A 12,694-nucleotide genomic window follows, 5' to 3' on the forward strand; every position below is an offset into this window, starting at 1 on the left:
TAAGGATCTCTTCTCGATGCCTGGGGGCAGAGCTAAGTAGCGTAGCCATTAATTGTACTCAACTAAAAGTGCTGTTACTTTAGAATTATAGAAGTCAATTAAAAATAAAAAGGAGGCATCCAAATAATTACTTCAGTATTCCGTGGGAAAAATATTCAAGTACTGAGTAAATTATGAGTAACATCTCAATTAATATTCTATCAAGTTGACAAGACAAAAATATAAAATGGGACCGTAAAAATTCAGTAATAATAATAGTTCAATAATATCACTAACAGAAACAAAACATTTAATCTTTATGAAATAAAATGAAGTCCAATCTTGCCACATGATGTGAAAAAGAGTCTCAAGGCAGAAGAAGTCTCTTTGACAAACCAAAAAGTTTAATTTGTGAAAGAAGTAATAGATGAGAAGATAAAACTAGCAAGCGGAATGTAGCTCAATGAAATGAGTAAAAAAATGATATGTTTGTAAAAAAAATTCCTCAAGACAAAGTCAAACATTTGCTGCACTGAAACAAAACTAATTTAAAAAAAATGACCTAATTAAAGCAGAATTTCCCCGTGTGGCACAAAAAAAAAGGAATCACTGATATTATATTAAACATAGCTCGTTCATTTGATCCACAGTTGTAAAACTTTGTGGGTATTTTCATCAATCTGTACCAGTACTAAAATGTATGTGAAAAGACTCGTGACTGTGGTTTAAAATAAAACATGGCGACAATTTAACCATGTGATGACACCCCCTCCTCTGTAAGCAAGACTGACTGTTAAATCTGTTTACCATAATTGGTGCTGGGAGCGGAGTATTTGGTGTTGGACTTGCGGATGATGTTTTCGTGGACCTGGTACCACTCGTTCTCGTTGTTACATCTGGAGAGAAAAACAGGCAGGTAGGGCGGCCGGCAGCGAAGCCATTAGCGGAACAGATGGGCGAGGAGGAATCGTACACATGGGGACTGCGCGAACAGCATGTGTCCCTAAACTGATTTCCTCCTGGAGAAAAGGTAGCAGCATGGGGGAGTTGCTATCAAGTAGCACGTCAGCACCGGCGCTCTGTGCGCTAAACAAAGCTGACAGCCGGCTCTCGACCAGTCTTTTTCATTACTGTGGGTCTGTAGGCCCCTGGGAAAGGCATGGGGGAAACGCATAGCCTTATAGGAGCCGACAGTTTGGAGGCAGCACAGCATTGAATCACGGCTTGCCTCTTTCCAAGCGAGGACTCTTTGCCCTAACGGGAGGGCGCATAAAAGCGCTCTTTGTTCTGGAGCGTTTTCTTCCATGCAAAATGCCTGAAAATGCAACCATGTCCCTGATGCCTCTGTGACCTCTGCCTGAAAGAGGCCACACTGTCACAGTTGATGAACTGGGAAAAAAAATGCCGAGTTGTTTTTATCATTTTTGATTGGCACGCTAGCTTTGTACAGCATAAGGTGCCTCGACTTAGTCTTTCTTCCCACTGTCAAGGAGGACTTTGCATTACACTGCTCAATACATTTTTACATTCTTTATAATGAAACCTTCAAGCAGATTTCTTTCTTGTTTTGGGTTCATTCCAAAGTTGCCGTCCTTGCTTTTTTCCTCTAGTGCATCAAGTTTTCATAATAATAATAATAATAATAAAATAACAATAATAAGTAATATGTAACATAATATATTTATTAATATTTAGGAATTAAGGGTTAAATTCAGCAACAGGTGGACATTATATCAGTGTGCGTGCTGTAAGACTTACGTATAAACTTTGAGCACAAAGTCCTTCTCCTCTTTGAGGTCAGTGATGGTATGGAAAACATCACTCATTGCAAGAACGGCGCAGCCATACGGTCGTCGGTACATCACGTGAGGTGGGCCTTTCTTTGAGTCATTCAGAAGCATGCGGCCTGGACAGACAAACAAAAGAGACAAGTTCACTGAAAGGACACTAATATTTGCCCGCACATCACGGCCTGAGCAGGATCACGGTCAAAATGAAAATAATTGACAAATGTTCACAATTATTTTATTTCAGAATTATTAATCAATATTATTCATCATGTAAGTCAAAACAACTTTTAAAAAATATGTTGCCAGGTTTATTTTATTGTGGCAGTCAAATATATGATTAGGATTAAAATTGGTTTATTCGTGCAGCCCTAACACACAGTGAGTACCGTACCAGTTCTCATGACATGTGCAACAATGTACAGGTCTCTCTTCAAGTCTTTACTGCTTAGGTCCTGCAGAGCAACATTCAAAAGTTAGAAAGAAAAGAAAAAAACATATCCCTTTCTAAACCTCTCAATTTAATCAAACGGGTGGAATGTGTTACCGTGAAGAGAGCACAAAGGCGATCAACCTTCTCCGGATTCTTTGGTCCTCCATTTTTGTTGAGTTTCACCATGAACTTTTCACTGCAAAGCAAACACGTTTACCGATACGTATGCGCTGCACGAGCGCTTGGTCTCGGCTGGTAACACGCGAGATGTTTGTGTACCTGATCTGCTTGGCCTCTCGAGTGTCATACAGGGAGAAGAAGACGTCAGCGTCCTCGCTGATGCTGTTGTAAGTGAAGCTCTTCAGATTGATGAAGAGGTGGTGTGACACCGGGACACGGCAACTGTCGCCGTGACGTGGTCTCACGTTGTCAGCCTAACACCCAAGGGATAAATTGAGGGAGCCACAATTGCGGGCAAATTCAAACTCACTATTCAGCGTTACAGTCGATCGATGGAGGGGGCCATTAAATTTTGATGCAGAGGTGAATGAAGGGGCAGAAGTTGTTTTTTTTGTTTTGTTTTTGTTTGAGTATTTCAAGGTCATTTTGGGAAACATCCCTGAATTGTATCAATGACAAATTCATCTATCAAAAAAAGGAGAGTTGACTGTTGCTGTCCACTTCATTCCATACTCGACTGCACTGTCCTTTGTGTAGCTGTTTGGATAACTGGTGATCCCAATCAAGTATGTAAATGAGATATACATGAAGCTGGGGGCTCCAAGAAAAAAATGGAACGATGCCAGGGCTGCTTTGAACCCTTTCAGCATTCATTTATTAAAAAAAAACTAAAGAAGCAATGTGACGAGAATGTACAAAAATAACGACAGTCTGTCAAAAGAGTAAATCTGGTTGGCATTGGTTTTGAGAATCACATAAGGGGTTCTGGAGAGATTTCTTTTTCGTGGAGGAAAAATGCACTGTTGAGGCAATGCTTTTGTGTGGTATTGTCTTTTTAATCTGGTTAAAAAAACACCTTTAAATTAGAGTAAAACAATGATTAACTTGATTATAAGAATTAAAATGACTGGAACATTGTGGCATTGTTTGCTTGAATAAGGGGACCTGAATATTGCAAATGGGCCCGAGGCCGTAGTTTGACCACCCCTGACAGGAAGACTAAATCAAAATCACAACATCCATATATTATGCAATCAGCTATACTTGACATCTATCTGAATCCTGGACAACAAATAAAAAAAATAATGTTGAGTCGAGTGTACCTGCGTTGTGCTTTGCTGACCACAGTGTCTGCTGGAAACATGCTAAAAGAAAAGAAAAAAACGTGAAGGTCACAAGAGAGACCAGTCAAGTCATTGCTGCCTCCTCCCACAAAAGCTTTGAACCTATTTATCTCAGCGTAGCTTCAGACAAGCACTAGCCCATGCCTTTGCCTATATTTGAAGTGGGACAAGGTTTCACTTTCACCTACGTATGGTGCAGAGCGGCTGCAAGCACTAAAAGGAGCGACGCGTGGGAAGGACGAGGACAAAGCCGCTACCGCCCACACGCATCACAGCAGCCCAAAAGAGCGCCTCTCCTCAACCTACCTGAAAAGCTGCCAGAGCCGGAGCCTTGCCAAAAACAAGTTTGTGCTCATAAAGTACATTTTCTACAGGGACAAACCGCAAACCTCCTTGACGACGCACGCGATTGATAAATAGTTTGTGAGGTGGAAAAAAAATCTAAGAAACATCATGGAGGTTTTATTGTTACATTATTATTCCATTATTTAATCTGATACTCTAAATCCAACATAATGTACACAATCTAGCATAAACCCAGTTGGTGGATTTCGAGAGTCCATGCAACTTTGATCCTTTTGGTTAGTGTGTAACCTTTATTTGCATATACAGTATATGTATATTTCAAGTATTTATTTCTATAGTGTCAAGATAAATTGAGTGCTTAAATAGTGCAGTCCACAGGATTACATATAAAGCCACAGATTTACGAGCATTATTGTTGTAATCCGATTTTTGCCTTATTGACTTGTGTTTATGGCATCCTTGTTTGATGGAAATTTGTGACGTTGTCATAGTGAATGCAAGAAGTGTTTAGTTAGCAACTCAAATCAAAGGAGATAACTAAACTGTCTTCAATATTCATTTCTAAAACCAAAACATTTTTGCATAGTAAATCTGCTCTTGTTTATTCTTAAATGTATTGTATATTTTTGTTAAAGAAAAAATATGGGAAGAGGACCTTGAGAAGAAAAAGGCTTATTAAATAGCAATGACAATAATGGATGTCGGGGGAGGGTCTGACAAATGTTCGCATTTCCAAATGGTTCAGCTCTAGTCTTTTCCCATCATCTGTCAGTTTACATTACATCTGCATTGCTGGCTTGCAAGGGACACGTGCCTGCCAGTGAAAGGACACACTCAATATGGCGGTGGAAGGAGCATGCAGGACAGATCACAGCAGGCTGATCCAACAGCAAAATGTGCTCCGTCTCGCGAGTCACCTTCTTACGGATGATTGGATGATTGGTACATCTATTTACACAGCCAACACATACAGTAAAATCTGGAGTTCCAAGCGTGCCAAAAATCCCTTGTATTGCTGCAGATGTAGTACTACATACATTCCACAGGCAAGGCACACAGCATACTTTATAATTTAGAGACCACTAATTCACATATTTAATTTAATACATTCATTAATTCATGGGGTGGCTTTGTGGAGAATGCAATGGCTCAAGAATAATTGCGGGCAACATACCAATTTGTAAAGCTCAGATATGCTGATCTGGTCCGGGTCCACCATTTCAAACTCTTTCCTGGGTACAAGGTCTATGCCAAGGTGCCTGGTGAGAGAAAAATGATTGAAGTTAAGCTGTGCTGTACAAGAAACCGCCACGTCTGACAAACGTTTTGAAGTTTTATTCTTTGTAAGCCAATGTGTGTGTGTGTGTGTCTGCCATGAGTCTGCCCACGAGTATGCAACAAATGATGACACCTTGCAAGCCTTCTGTCACTGATTGCTTGGTTTTCTGGTCACTGCATATGAATATAATCAAATTAGACGACTGTTTTTGTATTTTTACAAAAATGCACCCTTTTAGTTTAGTTTTTATTAGTTTCAATATTAATCTTAGGTTATATATACATATATATATTGTTCCATAAACTATTTTCTATTTTAAAAAATAGGTTACTAATAAGTAATGTGTAAAGTGGCAAAGTGTTCAACCTTCCCTCTACAGTACGACCAAGCAGTAACACCAAAAGAAATGCATTTAAAATAAATCACAAATGCTTTTGTAATAAATTAAATTACAAAGGACATTTTTGCTATAATTGTAGTTGGGTTTAGTTTGCTTTATTAACCTCGAATGCATTTTCTGTTGTTTCATTTTTATTTGATTCCATTACCTTTTCTTCAATTCCAACTTGACTTATTTAGTGCTATTTCCAAAATGTGACAAAAAGTGATGATTTATTTCAATTGCAAACTGCCGCCTTTAAATGCTACACGCCAGTGGCGCATGCAGCATTGTTGACTAACACAAACCTTTTCTGTACATAATGTACAGCCTCAAAGAACAGCTGTTGATATGTTGACCATGAAATGCTAAGTGTGCCCTGCAGTGCACTGACCTCAACAACCAGTTTGCTCGTTTTATTACCGAGTTTATGTTTCCAAATCCATACTAACAATTCAAATTGTCTCTATTTTACGACGTGGCGAATCGTAATGCCACCATTGCCAGATCAAGCTCCGCCTCAATCGAGCTGCACTTTGTCTTTATCTGCGCTACGGATGTCTGTCACTGCTCTGTTAGATTTGAGAAGTGGCAGCAGAGGGAATATGGCCTTACAGTTCCTCCAGGGAGGAGTGCAGTGACTTGAATCCGCTTGACACACACTCATCAACAAGCATAACTTGAAAACGTGCTTGGACAGACAGTAAGGAAAATGCTAAATCAGTGTAAACGCACTCTGACTAATGCTTCATCACATAGTGTGAGAATAACTTCTTTGTCAGTTTTAAGATGATGAATATAATTACAGTGGAGAAGAAATCATCTATGATGCATATATTTCATCTCCACTTTTTCATATTTTTGGTTCCCTAAATAACCTAAAACTGTATCACTGAACCACAGTAATAGAGATCTGTCAGTTAAGGCTGGGCAACAATATAACAAAATAATAATCATGATTATTTTTGATTGATATTGAAACCACAATTAATATTTTTTTTAAAAAACTTAGTATTTGTGCAAATACCAAAACTCAAAACTAACCTGAAAGAACCCCCTGAAAATAAATTAGTAACAAGTAAAATAATATATTAAAACAATAGCAACAAAAAAAAACAATAGATAAATACTTACTGTAGCTGCCATGCTATAAACTGTAAAATAGATATAAATTGTGTGTAAATCTTTTTGTTTTTGTGTTTAGGTGTAAAGTCAGCTCTAATTGAGTTGATAAACAATTTAAAACAGACTCGCGGAGGGCATACACATTTGTAATTTTTCTTTGAGTCTAATGTTTTATGATTGTGAGGAGCCAAAAATTTAGGATTCCAGCCCTACGGCCAGCCTGCTGTGGTATAGTTTTTTTTCTCCCTCTCGCCTTTATGATGGCTGATTTTATAATTGGTCTAATTGTGGCTATTGCTGCTGTGACAATTTCATTTCCCCTCACGAGATGATTAAAGTATCCATTGATTTAAGACATATGATAATGAGAAACTCACTCATTGCCCCAGTCAAGGCGTACAGTGATGTGCCGCTTGATCTCACGGGTCTGGTCCTGAGCGAGGTGACCTTGGATGAGCTGCCGACGTAAATCGATGAGCTCGTTCATCACATGACGCAGCTTGTGGAACAGATCCACCTTATGCTTCTGTAAAATCAGCCACAAATCCTTGATTAGCACACATTACAAGAATCGTTGACATGTTGCCTGTCGATATTAAATGTTCAAAAGCCAGGTTTTGTCATGAAAAAAAACAGGTCATGATAAATCATGGAGACATTTGTGCACCATGTGGCCTATAAATTCCACTTTTTTCTCCATCTTTTTAAGTGGGAAAGTAAAAATATCCAACCAAGACAACATTGTTGCACACATTTAGCCAATCACATTCAAAGCTATGGTTGCTTCTCCTGTTTTTTTTTGCTTTCCAGCAGAAAACTAAAATGTTAAATGGCTAACTGCTATTTCAAACAGTTCTTAATTCTCTCCAGAGTGCCTTAGGCACCAGTTCCAAGTGAAGAAAAACAACCCCAATGCATGATGCATGCATTCATTATCCATTGGGGAACCATGTACGAAAGTAGGTCACAAACCAAAACAAGTTTTCATTAGCAGAATTTGGACTGCTTATCGATTCAGCATAAAACCTCACGTGTGAGCCACAATTGATAGCAGCAAATTTGCCCAACTTCTTTTTCCTGCTTGCTTGGCCACTTGTTGCTAAGCAGAATTCAAAAGCCAAAGAAATGAAAAAATGTCTACTAAGAAAATGTGAGGCAGCGGGCTCCCCTGCCCCCACAAGAACTTCAGAACGAAATTAAAAAGAGAAAATGAATGGTTTGTAACATTATTTATCCACTTACCCCCAATAAATAATTGCCAATACAATGAATCAAAATTATTTGGCAGGCATGTTTCAAGTTTACCGTCCTTTTTGACTCAAAGAGCCTCCATGGTTTACGAGGGGGCCATCTAACATTTTTACACTGTTCATTGTACACAGTTCAATTCCCCATCATCATCCTATGCATGATCTGATTACCATACTTTCCCCTTCCATGTCAGCATCATACCTAATCCTCATCATGTGAAGAGGAAGTGCAAATGGTTTGAGAAGCCTGAATGTAGAAAAGCACCACATTAACACTCTTGCCATGTGTTCCCATTAAGATTCCAGCCTGGAGGTTTAAACACAAATACTTGTCTACTCCTTGTGGTAATTTCTTGCAGACCAAGGACAACACAAAAAATAAAAGCAGTCACTGTTGTCCCTAATGATTTGAAACAGCCGCAGTACTTCTTTGGTTTGTTTACATAAATGCAAAGATTAAGTCGAGCCACAGTACCCCTGCAGGGTTCTACGTTAACAATGTCCCGGACTACGTGACAGGCACACCCGAAGTCACGGCCAGTCAATAAATACAATGAAATCAACACATTCTTGTTTTTTTATGGATATGTTATTCAATATTTTATAGCCTTCAATTGATTCAATGATTTTTTTTTACCGTGCTGTGCAGAATAAGTTGAACAAGATATAAAGCCAAGAAAGCCAAGCAAATGTCCGATGTTGTACAAATATTGAGTTACATTTTATACTACAAAAAAACACACATAAAATAATTACACAAAAGTAATCTTTTCTTCTAGGCGCAAATGATACACTCCTTGTTCTCCAAAGATCGAGGATTTTTTTCGGGCTTGATGAGCCTTTGCAGGCATTTATTCTGCAGATCTAATTATGTCCATTCTCCAAAGTTATCTTTAGCCCATTGCTGAAGCTAATGTAGCGAATTCAAACTGGCAACAGTGGGATAAAGTCTATCAACATTCAGTCTGTGCTACGTCCTATTATTATCTCGGCAAGTTATCGCCTCACGGGAGCTGAGCGCCCAAACAAGCGCCTTTAAACCACTGCTTTACATTAGTCGAGCATCACGGGAAGTTAGGTCACTGCAGTGATGCCTTAAATTGGACCCCTGAGTTGCTCAGTGCATGAGAAGTCCTCGGTGAAAGGTTATGTAAAAATAAATAAATAAATAAGTAAGAACGTAAGTAAGTAAGTAAATAACAAGAATCAACGCCAGCCCAGCAACATATCCGCTCATCCTCAACCCATTTAGCCTGCCCTGGAGCTGGATTAAGAATGCTTTTGGCTTTCCAGTAATCACTTTTGCCCAGCAAGTGAAGATGATACAGAAAGAGAGGCAGGTCAAAATCAATCAAGGGCTGAAAGACAGAGCATGAAATTGGCTGTGACAGGTCTGTGGGCCATTATCTGTGTCCAGCACCCATTTCTGCTCCCACATAGCTACCCTAAGGAAAAAGTAGGGCAACAGTCATGACTGATCTAAATGAGGTGTACTGTACTTTCAGGCTATATCTCTTTAACAGGAGTTTGGGTAATGTGTGTTGAATTTAGTGCATGGGGAAAACCGTGTTGGGAAAGCGTTAAATCATTCGGGAGGATGTGAATGAAACATCCGTTTTGCTTTCAAGTCACCTCAAAAAAGCTCAGCAATGCTAGAGTCGCTCTGGTGATTATCGCTAAGACCTGCTACACACGTAAAGATTTTTCAGAATTTAAAAGATTATCTGTGATAGATCCTACACATAAAGATAATAAATCAAGCATCTCACAGTTCTGTGTGGTCTGCTTCGATTACTTTAAGGGAGAGCACCACACACCTTAAGATTGTTTTGCACCACCCATGTCGAAAAAGGTCCTCTGAAGCAGACATTGGGTTTTATTTTGTTTTATTTACCGCCGCTTCTCTGATTGGCTACATCCCAGTCCACAGAGTCGAACAAATTGAGAGGAGTCGGCTTTTTGGTCCTAACCGCTGAAAACGTTTAATATTTCAGATTGTCAGTCCGTCCGGTTTTGGCTTGTATTTCTGGGACAAATTCACCCTGACATACTTCAGACAGAAGGATATTTGTTGTCCTATTTGTGACAATGTGTAGAGAGCTACTCACCACATAAAGCTGCTTCCACAAGACACCCCACTCCTGCAGTGTCGAGGTGGTCTCGGTGATGATGGGGTCCTCAAGGGGCACCACTGTCTCGCACAGCCTGACACAAAGATTTGCATAAACACCATAATCACCAGAAAACACATTTATGAATGAGTGTGACTTAAGATTAAATACAGGAGCATTCCACTCTCACAAAATCTTCCGTTTTCTATTTTACTTGTGCTGTTTGGGGTCACAAGGAGTAGCGGTGGGATTTCTTTCTTTTTTTTTTCTTGTGCTCAACTTGCTGACTAATTGCCTGTCTGTAAAGTGTTGCGCCATCTTTGCAAGGTAAAGAATACTGTCCTGGTAAGATGAGTATCTACTGCATAAAATATTACCTAACATATATGTTATTGTAATTCTGGAGTGACTCGAAGTCTCCACTACAACAAGAAAGCAAGGTTTCAGATTTGAACTTTTTGCAGTGCTCCCCTGTAACAGTACGAAAACCAAAATGTGTGGAGCTTGCCAGTGTATCAACTCCTGTCATGACAAGGAGGAATTAAGCCACTCGCTCCATGAATCTAAGTTGTTGTCAAAGCAGGGAACACTTTGGGAAAATGCAATGGATGCATCACATCATTAACTCCACAAGAGAGCAAAAGAGAGTCCCCAGATTGCAGCTCCTGGAGCGAGGAAGTAGAATCATGTTGATTTCAAAGTTAGTACTTTTTAATTGTTTGAGTGCGAACATGAGGAAACTCAGCTGGTGGGTGAAGTCCTGGTAAGTTCCACGGGTTTTTGCAGCGAGAGCATTCCACATCCCATTATTCTCGTGTCACAATGATTTTCATATTACGTGAAAGAATCCGTACAGTACAATTCCGCTGTACAGTAAATCCTCAATCACAGGATTATGTTTCGGACCACCAATTGCAATATGTGAAATTCATGATATAGAAACACCATATTTAAATACTTTCTTTTTTTTAAAGCACACACACGGTATTTTTAAGATCTTCACACGGGACACATTTTATAAATAATCCAAATACATTTAAACTAAGAATGATTGATAGAACTTTTTTCCGACCGATACTAGTGCGAGTACTGAAATCTTCACATCCATGCTCTGATTAAAAAAAAAAAAAGAAATCTGAACTTACACACCAATTATTCTTTTTAACTATGTACTATTTGAAGGACTACTTTTTACTATTACTTGACTCATAATTATTCCAAAGTAACAATACTAAAGAATCATCATGTTTTGGCATTTTCATATTTTAGATTGAAATAATTCAATTACTAAATATAAGTTTTACATTTTAAACTCAATGACATGTTCACTTCCTATTCAATTTATTTTGTAAGCATACATACAGGATGTAACTTGAAAATGGAGGGGGGAGCAAAATCTTCCCTGGGGCAGCATAGTGGGTCGGGCCGGTTCTCATCATAACTTGCATGCCAGCAGCTGTGTCCTGCTTGTTTTGCTGTTGTTGTTGTTTTGAGTTCCTGTCCAATTGTTGGTGTAATAACATATTTGGGGCAGATTTCACTCACCAAATTCAAGCATGGCACAGGCCAGCTAAATTTATGAACCTGAGCAAAACTTCAACTGATTCTCAACTAGGTACCGCATGTGTGTAGAATTTTGCTGCTCTTGTTAAAAAATATATACTAAATAATAATATATACAGCTTACCCTCTGTTGGTCACTGTAGATTTCTTCAAGTGAACGTAGCTGACTGGGAAAATACCCTGAGGATAGACACAGGTACAGAGATATTACACACTGACAGGATTGGGTTAATGACCTCTCCCATATGCTTTAATCGCATTAAAATTTATAATATATCATACAGTATTATATCACATTCCAAGCATAAAATGTATAGGGAATGTATAGTGACAATCAGGATCGGACAAAAAAAAAATGGTAAGAAGTTAAATAACTTGTTTTTTTGGTCTCTTAACGTTTGCACCAATAAAGACATGATTACATGGAGAACATTTGACCTTTGGTATTTGTTTGACTTTACAAGAGGGAAGAAATCCGCTGCTTTTTATTGCCGTTGGGGGGGGGGGGGGGGGGGGGACTGGCGAATCCTTAAATGTCATAATTTTGGACTTTGTTATGCTGCGTTTAAAAAAAAATTAAGAACTAAACATTCTGCCAAAATAGCCAGATTTTTTGTTGTTGCTGTTGATAGAGCTAGTATCAGCCAGTTAAATTGTATGGCCGATTAATCGGTCTGGCCCTAATAATCGTGAATATTGTACAGGGTACACTGTAACCGCATCAAAACTTAAACACACTTTCTTTCCATACAGAAAAAAGTGATATGTTTAACAAAGACATCTAGCGGAGATTTTTTTAATTTATTAAAACCATGTAGCTACTCATCAAATTGCTTTTAAATAAAAGTAAACTCTTATAAATTACAGAACACTTCCAAAGAGAGTGGTATTCTTGTTAAATCTCAGTTCCTATGATGGCTATAAATTGAGACCATTTATAATAGGGAAAAAATAATTACTGTTAAATATAAAACATGCCATTATTTATTAAATAGGTAAAAGTACAAATAATATCATGCAGCAGAGCTACATGTCAATCAGGGGATCCCTCTCGCTCTTATGTCATGCGTTGTAGCAGTTTATTACGTCACGACAAACTGTTAATCAACCATTTAGAAACCTTTCATGAGGCTCCCTGTCAATTTCAAGTGGTAATAAAGCAGAAGATGAACATGCGG

The 12,694-nt window shown here is 38.6% G+C and overlaps 1 protein-coding gene across 1 annotated transcript in view; it reads right to left on the reverse strand.

Moving 5' to 3' along the window:
* Positions 1 to 12,694, reverse strand: part of dock3 (dedicator of cytokinesis 3) — a 41,842-nt gene that overhangs the window by 20,108 nt on the left and 9,040 nt on the right. Inside the window, exons 4-13 of the mRNA XM_061272773.1 lie at positions 11,641 to 11,696; positions 9,951 to 10,047; positions 6,970 to 7,118; positions 4,984 to 5,068; positions 3,483 to 3,524; positions 2,479 to 2,633; positions 2,314 to 2,395; positions 2,161 to 2,221; positions 1,738 to 1,885; positions 787 to 875 (exon numbers count right to left, since the gene is read on the reverse strand). Coding sequence (XP_061128757.1) covers positions 787 to 875; positions 1,738 to 1,885; positions 2,161 to 2,221; positions 2,314 to 2,395; positions 2,479 to 2,633; positions 3,483 to 3,524; positions 4,984 to 5,068; positions 6,970 to 7,118; positions 9,951 to 10,047; positions 11,641 to 11,696 — 964 coding nt within the window. The remainder of the gene's footprint in view (positions 1 to 786; positions 876 to 1,737; positions 1,886 to 2,160; positions 2,222 to 2,313; positions 2,396 to 2,478; positions 2,634 to 3,482; positions 3,525 to 4,983; positions 5,069 to 6,969; positions 7,119 to 9,950; positions 10,048 to 11,640; positions 11,697 to 12,694) is intronic.

Source organism: Syngnathus typhle, linkage group LG2 (genome assembly GCF_033458585.1).
Source record: "Syngnathus typhle isolate RoL2023-S1 ecotype Sweden linkage group LG2, RoL_Styp_1.0, whole genome shotgun sequence".
Classification (NCBI taxonomy): Eukaryota; Metazoa; Chordata; class Actinopteri; order Syngnathiformes; family Syngnathidae; genus Syngnathus; species Syngnathus typhle.